The 23801-nt window shown below is 31.5% G+C and overlaps 2 protein-coding genes across 2 annotated transcripts in view; one reads left to right on the plus strand and one right to left on the minus strand.

Annotated features, from left to right (window-relative positions):
• Nucleotides 1–37: 37 nt before the first annotated feature.
• On the minus strand, nt 38–8250 carry LOC131847696 (DNA replication licensing factor Mcm5). Its single transcript, XM_059197328.1, has 13 exons — nt 7964–8250; nt 7455–7602; nt 6846–6953; nt 6459–6631; nt 6005–6083; nt 5688–5846; nt 4868–5105; nt 4543–4736; nt 4109–4249; nt 3408–3584; nt 2968–3218; nt 1926–2068; nt 38–1733 (listed from the first exon to the last, which is right to left on the minus strand). Exons 1-13 carry the CDS (start codon nt 8116–8118, stop codon nt 1504–1506), a joined length of 2196 nt encoding a protein of 731 aa, XP_059053311.1. The 5' UTR covers nt 8119–8250; the 3' UTR covers nt 38–1503.
• Nucleotides 8251–8872: 622 nt separating this feature from the next.
• LOC131847796 (dynein beta chain, ciliary-like) overlaps nt 8873–23801 on the plus strand; it is a 54811-nt gene continuing 39882 nt past the window's right edge. The window contains exons 1-19 of the mRNA XM_059197447.1: nt 8873–8881; nt 10062–10166; nt 10609–10779; nt 11085–11255; nt 11410–11498; nt 11782–11885; nt 16334–16522; nt 17296–17469; nt 17918–18053; nt 18141–18369; nt 18899–19090; nt 19187–19321; nt 19729–19862; nt 20113–20118; nt 20204–20387; nt 21665–21766; nt 22314–22467; nt 22978–23173; nt 23445–23535. Coding sequence (XP_059053430.1) covers nt 8873–8881; nt 10062–10166; nt 10609–10779; nt 11085–11255; nt 11410–11498; nt 11782–11885; nt 16334–16522; nt 17296–17469; nt 17918–18053; nt 18141–18369; nt 18899–19090; nt 19187–19321; nt 19729–19862; nt 20113–20118; nt 20204–20387; nt 21665–21766; nt 22314–22467; nt 22978–23173; nt 23445–23535 — 2571 coding nt within the window. The remainder of the gene's footprint in view (nt 8882–10061; nt 10167–10608; nt 10780–11084; nt 11256–11409; nt 11499–11781; nt 11886–16333; nt 16523–17295; nt 17470–17917; nt 18054–18140; nt 18370–18898; nt 19091–19186; nt 19322–19728; nt 19863–20112; nt 20119–20203; nt 20388–21664; nt 21767–22313; nt 22468–22977; nt 23174–23444; nt 23536–23801) is intronic.

A 23801-nucleotide genomic window follows, 5' to 3' on the forward strand; every position in this document is an offset into this window, starting at 1 on the left:
TTAAGACAGAGGCGTTAGCGTTCCAGTAGCAAATACAATAAATTTATATAATAAAAAATAATAAAAAGCAAAGCAAAGGCATGCATGATTACGTTTACAACATAACTTTTAGGAAGATAAATAAGTTAAATTAAATACAAAATTCTTAGCCAATATTCACTAATTAGGTTACCTGTATGTAAAAATATTACAATGAAAAAACTTAAGACGAACGAACGAATGCTATAATGTAATTTAATGTTTATGATTTGTAGTGAGCATAATTCGATTTGATGTGTTATTATATAGATCTGTAAGTATATGTATCTGTGTAAATGTATATGTTGGATGGTATGGATGTGAGTTTTTTTATATATATTCAAATACATTTCAAACCTTTACGAGATTTTCAGTGTCGTCGTAATCTAATTTCTGAAGCCATTGAAACAACAATATTTTAGATTCGCGGAGTGTATGTGGATAAATGGAAACTATCTTATTAATTTTGTTATATAACACTGAACCAAGATATTGATATTGCCGTCGAACTACTGCAAGATTAGATGATTGTGTTGGACAAACTATACTAGGTCTACGTTTACTATGATGAAAGTTAGGGTTGAAAGCTATATCTGAATGTCTACGGAGTACGCTCCTGAATATGTATGTCTGTCTTACGGTCAGTACATAACAAAGGGAATACAATTCTTTAGTGGGATAATAAATAGGCTTCTTAATCATTACCTTTAGTACAGCTCTTTGGGATCTTTCCAATCGCAATAATAAGCATTTCCCTGATCCTCCCCAGGCCGAGATACAATAACTTATCAAAGAGTGCAAGTGCAAAATATACATTTTTTAGTGTCATTAAATCTGCGCTATTTCGTAGATTTCTGAAGATATATATTAATTTCCTGACTCTAGATATTAGAGACTCAATTTGAAAGTTCCATGATAAGGTACTATCAATTTGTATGCCCAGGTATTTTATGTTATTAGTGCGAATAATTTGGAGACAATTACAATTTATGTCAGATAAGTTACATGTATGTGCAGTCAGTGAAAATGAAGGATCGGGTTGAGATGATAATCTTGGAGCGAATGTCATATATCTAGTTTTGTCCATATTTAGTGGAAGTAAATTATTAAACAACCATTGCATCACAAATCAGAATGCGGATTCCGCACAATTCTGTGCTTCAGTCCAGTCTTTACCGTAAACGATTAACGCCGTATCATCTGCATAAGTGACCATTCTTGAATTCATTAGATGTAACTTACAGAGGTCATTCACATATATCAGGAATAAAGTATATAATAACTACCTCTATTGTAATTATCTATATTATTATGGTGTCAAGACTAGCGTAACTGCTTAGCTTTATAACGAATCAGTTTAACTGATTTAAAAAAATGTTACATGTATGCTTTTAAGTTACATATTGAATAATTAAATAAATTTGTTTTGTCAAAATTGGATTTTATTTATAAAAAAAAAAATAAGTTTAACATATAAAATGAAATTCACGACAATCTGTAAAGCATTTTCCTTTGGAGACGATGTTGCAGTTCACCGCGTCTTATCATCGTGTGGATAACTTTGAGAATAGCTCGTTCAGGGTACTTTTGTCTTAGGAAGTCCTGAATAATAGTCTGTTCTGATACTTGAGAGCCGACTGCGAATCTGCGTTTTAATTGTTTTTCAATACGTGATAACATTTCATGATCTTCCTCAGTTGTAAAGCCTTCTGCCCCTGAAAAATAATATGACTGTAATCACAATGCACATACAAGTATGAAAAGGAAGAATGAGTGAACATTTTTAAGTCAGCTTGATTAATTATTTGATCTTTATACATTGGCAATGAATTCAGAGCAAGTAGTAGCTATATTGTATACGTCATATTGTTATATGTGATCTGGTTGTTAGTAAATTATAAATATACCTGCTAAACTGCCAGTCATAGCCGCGTCTAGTGTCGACACTTGGAATAAGCGAAGAGCTTCATTAACGTGCGCCTCAGTGGCAAAAGGTTGTAAGCGCATTTTCGCTAAGGATTCCGATATCCGGACAATGGCTTCCAATTGTCTGTAAAGTGAAAGTTTTATAATCATGTAAGATTGATTTTTTTCCTATTTACGATTGAGGATAATGTCATGAAGCAGACGAATGCGCTGGCGGGGCACCAGTGGAGACTAATCGGATGAGTATGAAGTGATGTCATCTAGACCTTATGACAAATGACCTACACTAATAAGACCTGATGGTTTCCAGGGGGACCGTGTGAATATAAACTGAGATGGTAATTGCCATCATGTAAACAAAATCATCTCAAAACATCTTTATTCATGTAGAACTATTACAGACCCTTTACTACTTTTAAAAATCTAGCCACCGCAACGATCCCGCAACCGCTCCAAATTGGGAAGAGTGGATTGTGTATCATCATTATTACATAGTATAAAATAAAGTTGCTGTTGCTGACTCTCCCTATGTATGCTTAAATCTTTAAAATTACGCCACGGCTTATAAAGCGGGTTTTTTTAATAGATAGAGTGATACAATAGGAATGTGTAATACGTGTACACCCGTGCAAAGCCGGGGTGGTTAGCTAGTTGTTAATAATGGGACTGCTAACCTCAATTACTACCAACTATAAATGAGATTAATCTCCATGTGATTCCAAAACATTCTTACAAATTTTGGGCTTAGCTTAAGTTGTTCTTCGTCTGGCAACACCAACGACAGTTGTCATTAGTGATTTAATAGTGCAATAAGTGTCGATTATTGTTTGAGTACAAATTAGTGGTGTATTATTTGCAAAAATCGATAATCCATATATATACATACATATACATAGATAAATCGCTATGCTAAAATGCGGTCTTCATTAGGGAAGACCGCCTTTTAGCATGTGCGCAATAAATATTTTACTACAATCTTTAAAAAATACCATTTGAAGCTGAATGACACAGTGTAATGTATACCTGACAGTTATAGGTATGGAGAGGCGTTTGTCCGCTTGCCGCTCGTGGTGTGAGGCCCCTGTGCGCATAAGCACGTAGCGGGCGCGCAGTCGCTCGGCGGCAGTTTCTGCGAGGCGTGGTCCGCAGCGTGCGCGACAATACGCAGCGTATCGTCGCAACAGTGCCAGCGGTAACTCTCCTGCCGCAGCGTCCCCTTCACGCTCTGCACTGTCGCCCCCCATATGAACAGAGATTATGTGCTTTGCCAGCGTCTATGGAAATAATATTTTTGTATTATTCATAAGCACCAAAGCACCCCTGTCTGTAGAAATAGCACTTGGATCTCACTATCTATTCTCAGTGACCCTGGTGTTAACAGAAATAGGTATTTTCAAAGATTACTTGTATGAAAGTGACAGTTATCATATAATATACAGTTATTACAAAAATGTTAGACTTACAATATCACGATTCTGATCATGTTCATCTTTGACAATAAAGATCATATCGAATCTGGATAGGATGGTAGGCATAAAATCGATATTGTCATCGGCTTTTGTGTCGTCCCACCGTCCGAAGACAGAGTTCGCAGCCGCCAATACTGAGCATCGAGAATTCAGTGTTGTTGTTATACCAGCCTGAAAATAAATAATAAAATAGTCTAGTAAACATCATTGAATTAACAAATACCAAGTATTATAAAATTGATTTATGACAAAATGTTTTACATAAGACAAGCAATTTTAGATCGGTGTAAAGACTAAAACTGTCTGGTGCACTCAGTCTAAATAACTTAGAATCACACTATGCTAGGAATTTCTCCTGTATCCGTTAATTGATATCTGATATAACAAATTCTCCCTTAATTAATATGTCTCTCCCCCTTATCAACTAGAGACAATGAGACGCATAAAAAACTAACAGCATATTAATTTAAAAAAAAACTGGCAGGAATATTATTAGATGGCAAAGAATATATTCTTGACATGGAAATACTCAATATTCTAAAAATATGTATGGATTATGTGGCATATTAAAAAATTACTTTAATGAAATTGTATATATATGTAGTTAATTAATATAACACAATAAATCGAGAATATTTATTTCTCTTTATTATTTATATATATGTAATGTGAGCTAAATATAATAATGTATAGACCTTTGCAATAGAAATAGTTTGTTGCTCCATAGCTTCGTGAATAGCAACACGATCATCTTCTCGCATCTTGTCGAACTCGTCAATGCAGACCACGCCGCCATCGGCCAGTACCATCGCACCGCCTTCCATCACAAAGTTGCGCTATGAAATGAAAGAAAGTAAATAAATTAATATTTAAAAAAAATGCATTATTAATATATTGAGTATGTCACAAAGTTATAAGTATTACCAAGAAACAAAATGAAAATGTAATACATACATAATAATTAACATGTGAACAGTTTCATATAACAAATGAGAACATAATATTAAAGGATATGACTAGTATGACTATATTAATTTTATAAAATGTAACTATTTCAAGGAATGATTGACTACATCAATAATCAATTCTAAGATTTTACACAATATATATTATATATTTCTGTTCTTACACTTCCAGGATCTCGAATAACCGAAGCAGTGAGACCAGCGGCACTGGAGCCCTTCCCTGAAGTGTACACGCCAATGGGGGCAACTTTCTCTACAAACTTCAGAAGTTGTGATTTAGCTGTGCCAGGGTCTCCAAGTAGCAATATATTGATGTCCCCACGTCGGGTCAGGCCATCGGGGAGCCTTTTACGGGAACCTATGTCCATCAAATGATACATTATATTAACAGATCTTATGATTTATTATTTTATTTAAATTCTTTTGTAATAAACAATAAAAGCAACATAGTAATTAATATCTGATCTCATAATTGCATCATATACTAACCTCCAAATAGTAATGTAGCAATGGCTTTTTTCATATCAACTGCACCAAATACACTGGGCGCAATTGACTTCGCAATGCGTTCATAGATATCGGGCGAAGCTGCTAGTCTTCTAAACTGTTCTTCTTCCTCTGCTGTGAACGGACGTAAGCCACCCGTAACACCTTCTTCAGCCGTCAGGCCTACAGCTCTGAGGTACGATGAACGGACACCAACTGACCCTTTATCACGACCTTCTCTCTGTCAGTAAATTATAAAGCTAATGAAACTATTTCTTTTTATTGTTAGAGAGAGATGCAATCAGTCTATCGGATGGAGGGTAGAAACCATTGCTCATAATAATAATATAAACTATAGCTAAAGACAAAATTAAATTGTATATTGATTCTAATGAACTAGATTCAGTGATAAATATAAACTATTTTTTTTATAATTGTAGTTACTTTTATAAAATAAATTTGCATGCACAAAATTTTATAAACAATAATTGTTCTTTGTAAATCTGAAATTCATTATTATAATTAATTAATAAATTTGGTGGTCTTTAGAATTTTAATAAAATCTTACTAATATTATCAATGTGCAAAATTTGATGAATGAGTATAGATGAAAGGATGTTTTTTACTTTGGAACACAAAAAGTACTGAATGGATTTTAATGAAACTTTACAGTAATATAGCTTATACGTAATCCAAAGAATACACAGGTTATAATTTAAAAAGATATTATGTAAATTAGGCACAATAAATAAATGTCAAGGAAGTGTGATGCAGGCGAAGTTGCGCAGGTCAGATAGTAATATTATAAAATATCAGTGCTTACTCCAATTTTTGCAATTTTTTTAATAGAATATATTCCCAGCACAGTAACTCTGGCGCCAGGTGCAACGCGTTCACATAGTACACGCTCGCAGTATACTGTCAGATGACGGGGTAGTTCACCCTGTGGAATGCTTTCTGGAGATTCTTGCAACTTCAAAACCTAAAAATATATAATTTTTTTTAAAAAATTTCATTTTTTAACTGCCTTAAAAACATAGCAATTTTGTAATAATATTAGTGGACAGGCATATCACATTTACAAAATTAGTTTAAATAAATATGAATCATTACTTAAATAAGAATTCATTTGAAACAAACCTGATAGTCAATACATTTGCATTTATCGGGAATAATAAAATATGGATCCAAAGGACATTTGGGCCGGCCAGCTTGTTCTCTGTAAATAAATTGTATTTTTATATTCTTATTAAATATACTTAAACAATATAGTATAAATCTTGTTGACTCTATTTTCTCTATTACAATTGATACTTGTAGAAAAAATTTAAATACTTTCCTAATAATTATTTATGAAATATGATATGATAACTTAGGGAATAAAAAATTAAAATGTAAGTAAATTTAAAGAAATTAAATGTATTATTTATAAATGAATAAATTATTTCAGTGTTTAACTTCTCTTAAGGCTATAAATAAATAATGAATATGCTATAAATGTTGAATATAATACTATTTATCGAATTGTTATTATTATTATAAGAAGTCCAGTATATACATGTTACTCATTATATATTCCACATGGTAAACTTACGTGTTACACTTCCTCGGCATAACATATCCTTCCAAACCTGGCTTGACTGGTAAATTGGGTATAATGTTTCGGCACGAACGACATTGTATGGATATTTTGGTGGCTTTTGCTTTAATGCCAGACGCAGATATCACTATCCCTGGTATTTTTACTAATCTGGAGACAGTTTCTGACTGAAAATTATACACATTTAGTACATGCACAACTTGAAAGTTAAGTTCACATAAAGAAAATTATGTAAATATAGAAAATTCATTTAAAAATCAAATGATATTAAATATTTATATATAAAATTTAATATCATTTGATATGTTAAACAGTTATTTTGAAGCAATTCAATTGCTTCAAAAAAACTATAAGTTGTAAAATAAACAAAATATTACTTACTTTAAGTTCTCGTAAATTTGAAGCATGTGCATCGGAAGTCAGTAGTACTTGGATATCTTCAACTTTTTCTTCACCTTCCGGCCTTGGTGCTGTTAACTCATCAGCTAACTGTGAAGTTATTATTAAATATCTAAATAAATGTATTTTCCTAAATAATTCCAATGCACTCCAAACCTATTATTGGTTTCGATTAGCTGAGGGCCAACTACTGAGATAAACCAACTATTTTGAAAGGATGAATATAAAAACTTGTACAATTTTCTAATAATTGATAGAAATCGAAATATTTTTTATTGAATTGATTTGAGTCTATTGTTCATCAATATTAAATAAACAATACTGTTTCTATGAATTTCATTTTGTGAGAATCAAACATGCAAATAATATTTATATTTTATATCAATTCCTAAGTGAATCATATTATGCAGATACATTATATGAGTAGTTTACACTAAAGTAGACTTTGAAGATTAATTTAAATCTTTTTAGTGCATATAATAATAACAAAGTTAATTAAATAGGTAAACTTTCTTACTGCATACAGGTTTTAGAGCTGCAAGGCAACTGAGCAATGTATGAAATAATACGAAATACAGAAAATATTGTTACCTCCTTTGCTGCCTCTTCTAATATAGGCAGATGTTCAGTAGGCTTTTTATACAGTTTCTCAGCTAGAACTTCATCAAAGCTTGATAAATCTTCAATATTTATTTCTACCCAATATTGGCTTAAATTGTAATTACGTTTAAGAGCATCTCTGTAAATATTAAAATTTAGACATAAAATATTGGTATTAATTTAATTATTAAATACACAACTTGATTTTAATGTTGTTGAAATACAATAATTATTATTGTTTCACATTATTAAAGCAAGAACAAAATGTGTTAGGTCTAGTATTGTTGAACTCATAAAACTAATAAAACTCAAAACATATTATTATCTGTTATTAACATAGAAAATAGTGACTGATAAGAGTATAAAAAGAGGGTAAAGAGTAAATTTTAGGAGTAAACATAGGTGTTTATTTTCAATATTCGATGTAATAATAGATGTAATCACAAATATACATAAAACATTATTAACCTATATATTATAGATATATATAGATTGCCTACCTATATTTGAAATTAAAGTTTCCAGTGTGAAATTGTCGTATAAATTCTTTAAATTTCTTTTTCACAGCTTGTAGGTTAATTTGATCTTGAGATTCATTCTCTTCAACACCAAAGTTATCAGAAAAGAAAACTCCTGGATCATCAAAGCCTTCCATAATTTAACGACGATTATAGACACAGTTCAAGAATAGTAACTCAATTGTAATTATTAAGTTAAGTTTACTTTACTTTAGGAAACGACAAAAGTATCAGTTTAATGCCTAAGACCACAATTTTTGGCGCGTAAATAGACCGTTGACAATGACAGACAATTGACATATAGATCGCCAACTTGACATGACATTGAGATTTATCTCTGACAATTATACACATACACTTTTATAAGGTTATCTGTAGATTGAGTATTGGAGATTGCTTATTTAAATAACATTAACTGTTTTAGTATGATTTCTTCTTCGACTTGTTCCACTGCAGCACAGGAGATTCTTAATAATTGGAACACATATTGTCCTTGGCGTCAATAGCATAAAATCTACGCATTATAATTGCTCTGAATATTTTGATAAAATTAATTTGAACTATGATGAACAACACTGCTAATATTGGATTATGTTTAGTGATCGTGTAATATCTTTAGAATAATGTAATAGCTTAAGATTGTCTCTATAGTTTATTTCCGGTAATCACAGAAAAAAAAACATTCAAAATTTATGCAACGGAATTTAAAAATCGATTTCATAATACTGTTGTCATAGGGACTGATAAATTGCCTATTGGCAATAGTAGTTGATATTGCATAAAGTAGAAAGAACGTAATGCTTACTATTATCATATTATATTTGAACATGATACTTTCTCATTTATTTTTTTGAATTCTACACAAGATAAAGTTCGTATATAGAATCCAAAATGGGAGATGTAAGCATAGACATTATTATTGCTTGTATTCGTAGGGACAAATACTACTAATAATGTAGGTGTTGTTAATTAATCAGTGCGAATTTGTTTATCTATTGATATACCTGCCCTGTTAACTTGACGATATTTCAATTAAAATTATTGTTTCAACTCCAATTGCACGGCAACTTAATGTAAATAAACACATATGGGGACTATGATTATGTATATATAACGAAAAATTTAATTTTTGTGTTAGAACATAATAATTTAAATTCATACCTTAGATACGTGACGAATATTCTATAGATACTACAGTAAATATTAATATACATCCATATTCATGATTATTTTTCTTGTCTGACCAATCACTGTGAAAGCTACTAAGTACCTATAGGAAATTAAATCGGTGATATAGGTTTATGTTATAAGCGTTTATTTAATATATAAAATAAGAATTTTCAAAAATGCTCATAGGAACGGCATTTACCTAAATCATTCCATGGAATTACTTCCATGTAATCCTACAACAACCTACAACAATATTGTTGTAGGTCAAGAATCTCTCTAATTTCAAAATTATATTTCACATAAACTGCCTGAGGTACTTAATTAGACGACCTCAGTGGTCTAGCGGTATAGCACATCGTTTTACGTCCGATGGTCGCGGGTTCGATTACATGCACGGCACAAACATAGTATTCATGAGTATGATTGTTTGTATCGGTCTGGGTGTTTTCTATGTATAATATGTATGTATTTACGAAAAAAAATAATATCTGTGTATTTATATCAGTTGTCTGGTACCCATAACACAAGCTTTAGCTAGCGTAACTGGGGTCTAGATGGTGCTGTGTGAATTGTCCTGAGATTATTATTATTATTAATTATATTTTGAGATCCCTTTCTTTTATAATAATGTTTATTAGATCGTTTTTTTTATATTAAGGTGGTGGCAAACAAGCATATGGCCTGTCTGATGGTAAACGGTTACCATAGCATGGCCTATGGACGCCTGAAATACCAGGATGTTAAGTGCGCGTTGCCGATTCTTAATATACCTTTTTTGAAAAAACGTGTCGTCTCAAATGTCCGACATATTTTCTTTGTTAATTTTGTAGAAACTAATGGCACCTGTGTCTCTGCCTACACCGTGAGAGATCTGACGAGATTAAAACTTTACAAATAACTTTTTTTGCAGAAAGAAGAAGTTGATACACGATTGGAATTTATGAGTGAATATTTACTTAAGACATTTAAGCAGAAAGTAGATAAATGGAATAAGTTTATTACAAGCGATGAAAGAGTAAGTATATAGTTATGGTTTTAAAAAAGTTAACAATTTAATGATACCATTTTCATTATGTTTATTAATACAAAATGTATAATTAATAGTTACATCAGTTACAGCTCGTGTGATATGAGTAAATCGTCATAGATTATATTGAACCAATACAGACAAATAATCTAATAGGGAAAAAATAGTCACCGTTTAAAAAAAATACACCTTGAAATAATCCCCAAAAAATACAAGTATATACCTTATGAGATGCATTGAATCAACTTTTATCATTTATAATACCAGCAATCATTCACCTTTAACCTTAAAAAATACATGAAAAGTTCCGATGTAGACTGTATAACTGTTATCTGCATGGGATACCTCAGTCTCACTAATACATTTTTACAAAGAAACGACATTATAAAAAGACATTATATTACATACACTTTATGATATCTTTTTTCAGCATATTCTATTCAGATTTTTCGATATACCTAAGTATGATTTAATCGTGTTTCGAATGAACACCGCAGGCTTGCTTACTTGTGCGACAAATTTTCCCCCAATAAGTAGAGGAAAGATGGTATACTTTTTAAGGAATGTTGAAGACAAAATTACCCAAGCCAACTTTCGGAAGGTAACATTTCTTATAGATGTTTTTTATACAACTGAAATAGCAAACAAACTTATGGCCTACCGAATGAAAACACAACAGTGGCCTATAGTCAACACCACCATGAACATTCTCTCAAGTGTTGCCATTCATATTATTTTAAATCTATTTACATTATTATTATTATTGATTTTACCTCAAGTTTTAATCTCAATTGCAATTTGAACTCATTGACAATTGCCTATCTTTTTATCACATTAAGGTAAGACTAGTCTCAAAAAGAAGAGTTTATATATGTTTTTTAACACTTGTTTTTATAAATATTTAAGGCTGTCACTATAGGAGAGATTTCTGGCAACGTTCTAATGGACATCAGTGTTATGGCGGATGAAGTAATCGGTCCTTTACTATGTAATCCGGAAAATCAGAAAGGTTGGCCCAAAATTGTGAAGAACGACATGCAACGACACATCAATGGCTTAAGAAACTTAATGCATCAGGTGAGTAGCTTATTAAAAATAGAGATATTGATTTTTAAATAAGTGATTGTTTAAAACCGCAAACTCGAAAAGAACAAAAAAGGCGCCTTGAAATTTGCAGCGCAATAAAGAGAGAGGGAGAGAGTTATATATGTTATTCAATTTATATTTCTAGCTTAAAGGAGAAATGTCGAGTCAAGTCATGCTTCCGATGCCAGCTGGTGTGGAAAACATTTATCATGCTGAAACGAGACTTAAGGAAAGGTGGAATAAGACTTGCTTTTAATTTTCTTTTATTTCATAAACAGATAAGATTTAATTAATTTTATATCATAGTGGTCGCAATTATACGGCCCCGGTATAAACGGTTACCGTAGCTTATGGATGCCTAAAACAAAAGGCGTATCACGTTCGCTTTGAGTGTCAATCGTATTGTAATGTGTTGAGATTAAATAACTACATATACGAGAAATTTAATTGGTTGCGTAACATGAATTTTAATATAATTTAATATTTGTAAATCTAAAGGTATTTTGTAACATTGTAGTGACGGCGAAGATGTAGATTTATATTTAAAAACAAACATAGAGGGAGCAATCATAAAGTGGGCACAACAAGTACATGACTTGCTGCAAGAGGATTCTTACATAGGTACGATATTTATTTTAACGCGGTATTTTATATTATTCTTAAAACATAAAATATTTTTCATATTAAACATTTTGTGTCACCTTGTATATTTTTGATCTGTACCAACCACCATCATGCCTACTAAAGTTAATTGTCACAATGCATGAATAGTAAAATTTTGGGAAATCTACTTTCAGTAAAAACTATTTCACTAAATAATAATAATTTATTTATTTGCCTGCTACATGGTAATTTTGATCTTACAATATAATATAAGTACACGACATGCAGCACCCCGTAGAGGTATGCAAATATTGAAAATGATATCATAATTACAATATGTAATATTTAAATTTCATTAAAACATTATAATAGGTACCACAATAAAATAATAAATGTCACAGTATTCCACTAATGTCAATCAATATTATTAAAACTATAATTACATGAAGTCAGAGTTCGTATGTCAAATAATCCCTTATACTGTGGAAGTTTTTTCCAATTAGCCACTCCTGTAACCTTGCCCTAAAATGCCTTATATTACATTGTTTGATAGTATATAGATATATACTTTATTATAAATTTTAATAAACATAGCCGTGCTATTATTTTGGTACAGTGATGTTCTCGGGATAATGTCTAAAACTAACCTCTCTGCATTACGAGTGTTACGTGGATATATGTCCTTGGCTTTCGTAAAAAGTTCTTGATGCCGTTTAACATGATTACAGACTTCCAATATATACATTGAAGGTACCGTTAATACTCCAAGTTCGATAAATAATGTCCTACAAGACGTACGCGGGGTGGTGCCGCATATTGCCCTCAGACATTTTTTTTGTGCAATGAAAGCTCTGTTTAAATGCCCACTGTTACCCCAGACAATGATGCTGTACCTTAAAACGGATGCTACATAAGCGTGGTAAACTGTTAGAGCTGTATTTTGATTTGTTATATTCTTTATTTTTTTCAAAACAAACGAATTTGTTAACTTTGTTACATACTTTATCAATATGAAGTTTCCAATTAAGGTTTTTGTCTATAATAACTCCAAGAAAGTTTACATCCATAACTTCCTCGATATTTACGTTGTCGTGTGCAATATTTAAATTTTGTACAGTATTTTTCTTACAAAATTCTATATAATTTGTATTTAATAAATTAATTTTTAGATTATTAATGTCAAGCCAATTTATTATACATTTATCCACATTATTAATATGCGTTTCATATTCATTATTGTCAATATTTTTATCACATGTCACAATCATAGAAATATCATCCGCAAATAAAACACATTTATGTCGTGTAATTAAAGGTATATCGTTAATATAAATAAAAAATAGTATTGGCCCTAACACTGTTCCCTGCGAAACACCTGACTTATTGTATCTGTAGTCGGATTGCTATGATTCTAGGGTGTTATTTTTATTAATTTTTTCAATAACTACACATTGTTTGCGATCTTGCAAGTATGAGGCGAACCATTGTAAAGCTGGGCCTCTAATATCTATGGCTTCTAATTTTTTCAACAAAATATGATGCGATACAAAATCGAATGCTTTAGTTAAGTCAAAGAATAAAGCGGAAGCACGTTTTTTTCTATGATATTTTGTAACACCTCATTTATAATAGATAAGATAGCTAGACTAGTAGATTTATTCCTTTGAAATCCATATTGATCATTATTGATAATATTATACTTAGAACAGTAATCAATGAATAATACATTTTTCAAATAACTTTGATAGTACTGAAATCAGGGATATAGGTCTATAGTTAGCTATATCACTTTTAGCGCCCTTTTTATAAAGTGGCTTTACTATTGATAGTTTTAAAAGATATGGATAGTATCCACATTCAAAAGATAAGTTGATTAGAAATGTTAAAACTGGTGCCAATTCCATTATGCATGATTTTATAATTTTTGTTGATATTTCGTCAAACCCCTCTGAATTTGTGTTTTTCAATGCCATTGTTTCATTAATAACTTTATTAACAGTTAACGGTTTCAGAAATAATGAGTAACCCGTGTCATTTACGGTTCGTATCTTGCAATTATATGAAGTGTTATCTGAGGGAATGGAAGTTATGTCAATAAAGTAATTATTAAATGCATTCGCTATTTGTTTAGGGTCAATTATATTTTCGTCATTATATTTAATACTATTTTTTTTTTATTTATTTATTTAATTCAGGCTACATGGCCCATGTTATAAATACCTTATAGACTTATAACATACATAAGTAATAAATAATAATAAAATATGTAAATAAAATTGTCTCTATGGTCACGGCACTGACGACGGCAATCTGCCACGGTAGCGTGATGAACATTATGAACGTGGGCAGCATGTTGGTGGGGACCCGGGCCACGAACGCGTTGTGGCTCGATTCCAACTTTTATGTCATTATTTGTGTCATTGATTTATGTCATTTTTTTGGTATTAGATGTTTCGTCCTTTATTATCTGCCAAGAAGCTTTACACATATTTTTACTATTGGCAATTAATCTAATATTGTAAATTTTTTGTGCTCTAAATATATTTTTATTGTCTGTATATATTTTTACCGTGTGATGTTTTATTTTTGTAATATTTGAAACGGAGTTCTCTTTTTTTCCTACAACTTAATTTTAGACCCTCTGTCATCCATTTTGGTTTAGATATTTTCCTATATATTTTAATTTTATTTATTGGGAAGCAAAGTTTGTATATTAGTGTAAATATTTCGTAAATTTTATTGTATGCTACATTAATATTCCTAGATTCTAATACATCTGAAAACATTAATTTTTTTATATAGTTCCTAAATTTGGTAATATTTTCAATACTGTAATATCTTTTAAATAAAATACTCTTTTTGCTGTTGACATGTAATATTAATAGGGAAATTAAGTAACTGAGCAGTATCATGATCAGATAAATGAAGAGATAACACAAATACATTGGCATTCTTAATGTTACTCAATATGTCAATACATGAAGAACCTCTAGTAGCTACATTTATATGTATTTTTAGATTATGACTATTAGCTACGTCATATAGGTAATCATTAGTTTTCCCCGAGTTTAGTGTATTAATATTAAATCACCGGTTAGAATAATCTTCTTTTTACCACATTTATCCTGTAATTCTAGCAATAAAAAGTCAAGTTTTTTAAGAAAAAAATTAGCATCTGATGTTGGTGGAACTTAGTAGTAAAATAATAAGGAATAGTACCTTTTTTAAACTATTTAGTATTTGTATTGTCGATTCTGCGACCTACGCTACTCTTCCTAACATTTTTAAAATTTAAGAATTTATTATTGTAGTCAATACTGTCAATAAGAAAATTTACCTTATCACATGTTTCTTCTAGAATTTTCGGCAATATTGAGTATTTTGCAAATATACACAATTTTTAAATCTTTTGCATATCATTCTGAGACTACTGTTCAGCATATTGACATTTAGAAACCTATTATTTAACACATTGAGTACAATTACAGTATTATCTTCAAGTGCCTTAAGAGCCATATATAATTCTGAAGTAACCTTAATAGGGTCGCTATAATTTTCTCCAATACATATAATTACTTTATCTATTATATACTTTAGGATTAATTTTGTCCATGGCGGTACAAGAAGTTAACACTGTGTTACATTCTGCATTCGGTTTAATGAATCCTGTAACAATATATTTATCGTATTTACTATATTTCCTTTTTTCCCATAACATTGACGCTGCTGTGTTCCAAATACTAATAATTTATTTTCAGTATAACTAATATATTTTTTATCGGACGGTGACACATCTAAATTTTGTTTATCTTCAGTAGTATTTGAGAAAATATGTAGTGAAGACATATCGATATGAGTGCTTGGTATTTCTGAAATATTTGATTTTTTTTGTTCCATTATTTTTGTGCAGTTTTCATACATGTTTGAAGATTTATTAAGTCTTGAAATATACTTATTTGTCGAAGAACATATGCGTAGAAGTTGTTCTCTTTTTTTCTCAAGGTCTTGCACTTTTCTTCCTAGACATAGTTTCTCCATTATCAGGTTTTCAATTTCTTTGTGTGCACTATCAGGTTTTCAATTTCTTTGTGGGCACTATCTAATTGTAACTTCAATTCACTTATTTCGTGTTTCAATTCAATGAGAATGAGATGATGATGATGTAGTGTCAAGGAAATAAAATTTTTAGTATAATATTTATGACCTTTGAGTTTTTTACGCAATTGATTGCAAATATGCTACATGGGGGTAGGTGGTGTCCGTCGCCTATATATATATAATAAAGAACTAATATGTCATGTCTCTATGCTGAAATTTCACTGGCTCACCCTTAATTAAGAAACTCGGTGGCTGAATAGGTGTGACTGTAATACCCAGCCAAACTATTTTCTCGTCTGCCACTGGTAAATGTATGCATGCGACTAGTATTTTACTGTTGTTATTATGTGTTATTTAATATTCTACAGCATTTAAAAGAACAAAGTTTCCACTGCCAAGCGCGGACATAGAATTTTATGCACAGCGATTGCGTAATCTAGAGGGCATTTACTCCCAGCTTCGGGATCCACGCGTGAAGCGTGTGGCGCACTACCTGGAGGACACTCACTCGGTCTACCTTAGTTGCTTCAAGTCTATGCTTACTAATATTGTAGCATGTATGTACCTATTTTTAAGTTATTTATACTAACATGAGTTCATGATTTTGTTACCTAAATTAGCCAGACAGTTATTAACCTATGTACCTACAATTGCATTTTCTTTACGGCGCAGCCCAGACGGATTTACTACTCCATGATAATAGCGCCAATGGTATACGATTGCTTTGTACAAGGGGAAGAATTTGGTTTTTAGAACTATTTTAATGCAGTTGGCCGTATTTGACCTTTATAGCATTAACGGATTAAAAACAGCGAGTGCAGTAAGAACTCCAAATTCGCGGAAGGACTTATGTGACGGCTGAAGACCAACTCTTGTCTAATGGATCACGACTGTTCGAACCTCGGCTCAGGCCGTCGTGGTATTAAGGAAAGCTGATAGGCTAAACTTGCTGTTAGTCGGGCTAGTTAATACGTCTTGAGAAATTAATTAGAAATTAATGGCGTCGAATTGATATGGATTTTTATGCAGTCCAATATACATTTTAACCACTTTCACTGTTGCCCTCCCCGAGGCCTCACGGTGGATTCACATTATGCAGTTTGAATCCTACAACCCGTGCTGACAATGCCATTCGCTTGTCGCATTGATTGCATTTTAAGGAGGCCGGAGTGTACTCCGGCCTCCTTAAAATGCGCCAATTAAACGTACACTCGTAGCTTGTTATTGTGAAGTAAAAATGAGTTCATTAGTTCAGAAGTTAAGAATTGTTCTCCCCTATATATACGTTACGGGCTGTTATAAATAATTGGTAAATTATAATTATTTTCAGCCATTGTTGAATGCCGTGATATTTATGTATATCAAAAACCATTGATAACACATTTTGAAAGCTTCGAAGCCACTGATTTTGCTGATTCTAAATATTTGATACGTCCAATGTTTCACTGTATTGGCCTGCTTTGGGGCAACTCCAGATATTACAGTAATGTAGAAAAACTTATACGTGAGTATGAGGATAGTCATTTCATTATCTCAGTTACACACTACATACATGATGATACATTTACCTAAGCCTAAAATAAGATGACACTTATTTAACTGACTTCATATAATCAATACGAATAATACACATCTGCCTATACAAGATAATATATATATATATATTTGGTGGGAAGTGGTCATTGTTATCTCAAGGATGTAAAGTTCCTTGGATTAAACAATAGTCTCGAGACATCTCATTCGTCAAGAGAAACTCAAGAACAATCTTCAGTGATCATTTTACATATTATAGAAAATGTGACCAAGTCCGGTAAATGTACTGACCTACCTTTTGCACTTAAGTTAAATAAATAAAAATAAGTTGTTATTACAGAATAGAAGATTCCATGCGTCAGTACATACACATTAAAAAAAACTAAAATTGACTAATATTAATATTCTTATACTTTTAGCTCTACTGCGTGAAGTATGCAATTTAGTCATACAACAATGCACAAATTCTATTGACCCTGCTTCAATATTCCAAGGAGAAGCTGACGAACAAATATTGAAAATTAGAAAGGCTATCAGTATTTTGAATCACTTCATGTAAGAATATAATATAAAAATTACTTATTCTGATTTCTTAGAACAAAATTTCAATAAAATATCATCATTGTAACTCTTTTTTTTCAGTGAAACATATGAAATAAATCGGGACAAAGTTCATACATTTTTCCCTCCAGGAGTTATGCCTGTCCGTTGGTCTTTCGACTTTGATCGTGTCTTTATGAGGTTTAATGTTTATATGAAAAGGCTTAAAATGATCGAGGAAATTCTATCAGCAACAGTTGAGATACTTAAATTAGAAAAAGTTGAATTCTGTGGATTGAGAGGGAAAATCCTTAGTACAGAATGCGTTAAGGTATGTCAAGTTAATCTCTCTGAATCGTTCCATCCCAAAAATAGACAAAACTTTATTTATATCATCACAACTCATTTAAATCGTCTATTACTGAACATATATTTATCATACATTGCGTTACATAAGATGGTTGTGAGTACCAGCGTCCATTAACTAACTGAAGTATTTTTGAAGCTGCAATGTAGGGAACATTGCCTCTGTATAAAATCACCCCACTAACTCCAAATACTCAAATTAGACCAGTTTTTTCTTTTCGATATATATATTTGGCTTATTTCTGTATATAATCTTTTTGTACCTCATTTTGTCCGCCAATTTTTTAAATTATATTCTTGATATTAATAATAAATTAAAAAAAACTCATTTTCACAAGCATATGTTGTCGGAATTTTATCCGCCCCAATGTGTCACATCAAATTTCCATTATTAAAGAAGTTTTATGTATTTCGTTCTTTCGTTTTCATTACCATTACCATAGATAACTATCAACATAATTTTTTTTTATTTTATTTTGTAATATAATTTGTAGATATTGGAAGAATATACCGCGATATATCAAAACTTGGGAAACATAACTTACGACCCGGCAGATCCTGAAGACGACTCATTCTTGGCTGATTATGAGAAACACATGCGCGTGCTTGAAGATGTCGACAGGAGACTAGCTTCATTGTTTGCGCAAGGGTTGGACGAGTGCCACAATTTAGAACATTTTTTTAAAGTAAATAACTTATTGTCTTTTTACTTTAATAATGTTTAAAGTTGAATTTTTTTTGTAGATAACTGAGATGACATACTACTATTTTATCATTTTCAGTTTTTTCAAATCATTGGGGACTTATTTCATCGTTCTATTATTAAAAATGAATTAAAACCGAAACTATCAAAACTTTTGGATTTTATGCATTCAAATTTAGATGACGTGAAGGAAATTTATGACGAAGAAATGTCTGTAAGTACTATTTCGTCCAAATAGTTAAAATTATTTTATTTATTAATTTAAATCTTTAGTTATTTGTACGCTTTTAAAATCTTCAGTAATAAATGATATTGTTATTTTGTTGTAATTTTCCAACTGTAATGTACGATTTTACTGTCAATACAATAGGAAAAAATGTACCTGTGCTAATGCAGTTGAATGAAGTTTCCATTCATGATAAATGTTATCATATTTTTTGCTTCTTGGAGTTTGGTTGTCTACGGTAATGCGAGTATCATACGATATTATACAAGTCCATATTAAAATTATAAATGTACCTATACCTTTATTTACCTTTATAATATATCTATATATTAATACCCGGTAAACAAATAAAATAAGATTTACTTCTATGAAGTGGTTATATTATGACTTTGTAGAAATTAACCAAAGGACCTGAGCGCCCGATGGTAGACCCGTACTTGCCTCCGGTCGCCGGAATGATTTGGTGGATTCATAAACTACGCAGACGACTTCAGGGACCTATGGAAGACTTCATTTTATTTGAAGATCCGTGAGTACACTTCCTTTAATATTGTCGTAATGTTTAATGTAGCAGGTACAGTGTTAGGATAAATATAACTATGATAATCTTGGGTATCAATTAGATAATAGATTTTAATTAGTATATCTCAACTTCACGTTAAAATTGCCTATCAAAAATGCAATTATTAATTTCATACTACGATAAAACACATTTTTATATCGGTAATTTATAACTTTATTCTGAAAAACCAAATATGTATGTTGTAACAATAAAAAAGAATTGTGTAAATGGTTTATAAAAGAAGAGAAAAGAATTTTGAAATGACAAATGAAACTGTGCAAGTAATCGATTGTTTTCTTTATATGCAGTATGTATATGAATGCAGTGTATATGAAGCAAAAACACAATGAGATGCTTGGTTATCTGAACGCGCTGGAGGATCGCCAGTTCAAACAATGGTGCGCCACCGTGCCGGCCACCTGCAAACTGCACCTCGCTAAGAATCTCATATACAGGGACCCGCCGTTTGTCAGAAACAACTTCAGTCCAGAGGTGAACTTAAGTATTATTATTTTGCATAGAGGTTGAGCGGTTTATTCGCCATAATTATAATGGTCGCGGATTCGTTTCAAACATAATAAAGTAAAATTCATGAGTATGATTGTTTGTATTTGTCTGGGTGTTTTCTATGTACCTATATTATGTATATACCTATCCCATAAAAAACATAAATGTGAAATGATAGCCGAGTTTAATATTATGATATATGCCTTGATTGTTGACTTCTACGACAAAAGAGGTGAGATCTAAATGGGTGCCAAGTTCAATGGTATGTCCTGAAATGTATTTATAACAATATATAATATCATTTCTTCTTATAACTTAGGATAATATACTGTAGCCTAAGGTCTAACTTGGCCAGTTCTCATATACCAATTATTACTTTCGATTGCTAGTTACTACTAATAATAAAATAGGAACCGACAAGTAACTGTTGTAAAGGTTTGTGCGAAGGCTACAGTATATTTCGTATATGAAAACTAGCCAAGTTAGACCTTAGGCTATCTACATGCCAAATTTGAACTTCCTAGGTCATCTGGAAGTGGGTTATAATTTTGATGTATAGTTGATCAGTGATAAAAATGACGATATTTGGACGTTAATATCTAAATAACCGTTTGAGATATGTTTATGAAATTTGGAACACATATTTATCTCACAAGTCTCAATATATGAACCAAATTTGACAGGTTTATGTGAAAGAGTTTTTGAGTTATGAGGGGGTCAAAAGTGGCTCCAAACGGTTCGTGTAAATATACACACGGTGCTGCTCGCCAGTTACTTGAAACTCGGCTTAACACGCTACCGCGTGTCTAGATTTACAAAAATATGTACATAATGTAAATAGGAATCCTTAAACATGTATTTTCATCAGTTGTTTAGCTCGGGACTAGATAGAGCTATGTGAATTGTTCTGGGTTATTATTGCATGAATGTTCTATGTGGTCATAACTTTGTATATTAATATAATATTGACAGCCTCAGTGGTACACCGCTTTACTTCCGATGGTCGTAATTTCGATTCCTGTTCTAGGACAAACATTTATATTCATAAATAAGTATTACTTGCGTGATGTCGACAGAACCACCACATGTCGATATGTATATGATGCCTCTAACGTCTCGTCACGTCACGACTGTCATCCCAAATGGGGTGGCCATTAGGGATGAGTAGTGATGTGACGGTGTGAAGTTCATATACAGACCTGATTTGATCACGTGTACTTTTTTAGTTTTGTTATTTAATATTCTCGGCGTCTATTTTACAGTTGGTAATGTTACTACGGGAACTACGATATATGAAATATTTGGATAAACAGGGTGTACCACCTGAAGGACTTGAGTTGTACGCTCGAAATGAAAAATTACAGGTAATACTTACATGATTTTTATTTTAGCTATTGTATTACAATTAATCGATCTTTTGAATGTTACTCAATTCAGCCTGTAAGCAGTTTGCTTTGGAAGGTATATTTCGATTGAAGGATGTGATGGGGCAGTAAAATTTCAAGATAAGAAGGCTACCTAAATAAGATAGGTACCTTAGTCCTCTGGATTGATAAAGAATAGGTGATATCATGGAAGCCATATGATGATATGAAGTCGTCATACGATGACGGTTTTCAATTATCATAAGATCCATAACCAGCTTGTTTTTCCATTCCATTATATAACAAAACTAACATTTTCGAAACTTAAATCTAGGAAAAAAAAATAGGCAATAACAAAATTATACTTAACGAGGCTTATGGCAGTTATCTGAGGTACGTAGTATTGGGTATTGATGTAAAGATAGTAAAAACTATTTAAAAATAAATTAAGCCCCGTGATATCTAAGTAAAAAATCATTTATATGTCTACTAGGAATTGAAACTCATCAAATTATAAAATTAAATTTTATTTTTATTTACTAATCAGTATGACATGAACCGCCTGAACCGTGCGATCTCGTGGTACAATGCCATCCGCGAGGGCAGTCACGAAACAGAAGTGGCTCTCATTGAGAAGGAAATATCTGCGATTGACCAACTCCTCGGCCGCGGCGTGGAGGAACTCACTTGGAATGATGACTGTAAGAATATTTTTATTTAAATTAACTGTCTCGATATTAAAATACTTCTACTATTTTGAGATTCAGCAGTGAAATAATAATAATAAAAAATGTTTAGTTCGAAAATTTCACATATCGAATGTGTATGTACATGACACAATTATCCAATAAATACTAACGAGTTGAGTTTCTTGTCAGTTTTTCTAATCTGTACTGATATTGGAATTGGAAGGTAAGGATAGTGATAAAAAATTATGACTTGCCTTAAAGGCCAAATATGTTCCTTATATACGATTAAATAACTGAATAAAACCCGCCTTTAGAAGGTAGTGGTAGTCGTGTGAACAAAAACTTGCCCTTGAACATACACATATATCACCAAACATACTCGTAATTTACCTTTTAAGGACCATAACGTTATCATTTAAGGTATCTGCAAATTATGAAAAAAATAAACTAAATAACTACATTAACTGTACCCAATTTATGTAGTGATCACTAATATAGTATAGTATAGTAATATTCCTTCAGTCACTGAATGGATGGCGGAGGTGTACGCGGCGATAAATACGCTGCAAGAGCGCGTATTGACCGCACAGAACAATGTGAAACGTGGATTAGCCAACATTGCTGCATGGGGAGACAAGCCATTGCATAACCGTAAACATAATCCGGATAAGATGGAGCTACTTGCTGTTGCAGAGAGACAGTCTAGATTTATTAACAGGTATGGTTTTCTTAAATTATCTTTTATCTCTTTTAAAACGGATAAAATTGTAAATAAACGTGAATAAAGTTTGAAAAATTTGAATATTGAACTAAACTGGTAGATGTGTACTTTTAGTGGAATAACATTATAAATTGGGAGTGAAGCACTCGAAAAACGATGTATAAGGGATATATGTATATATATTTTGAATTTATGAACATAGTCCTAATGTTTCATATATATATATCAATCAAATAATAAAAGTATAATTAAAATTTAATTTTTACAGGAGAGAAAAAATACTAGATAGTCATGCTGAGTTTCAAAATATATTGCAGGAGAACTATAAATTATTCTTCAATATTCAAGAAGAACAGGAGGTTTGCAGTATTTATAAATGTTTTATTTAAATAAATAATCTGTAGGTACCAATATTCTAAAGAAGAAAGATTTGATTGTTTGTTTGCATTTATATCAATGCAAACAAACAATCCAAAATTACTGGATCGTTTTGAAAAATGGTTTTACCATTAGAATCCGACATTATCCCCAATAAATATAGTCTACATAATATTATCATCAACATTTCGGATCCGTATGAAAATTTTAATAGTGTAACCCAACGTGTGAAAATAATACCAAAGAA

This window comes from Achroia grisella, unplaced genomic scaffold, assembly GCF_030625045.1.
Source record: "Achroia grisella isolate CSIRO2021 unplaced genomic scaffold, CSIRO_AGI_Agris_v1 utg540, whole genome shotgun sequence".
Lineage (NCBI taxonomy): Eukaryota > Metazoa > Arthropoda > Insecta > Lepidoptera > Pyralidae > Achroia > Achroia grisella.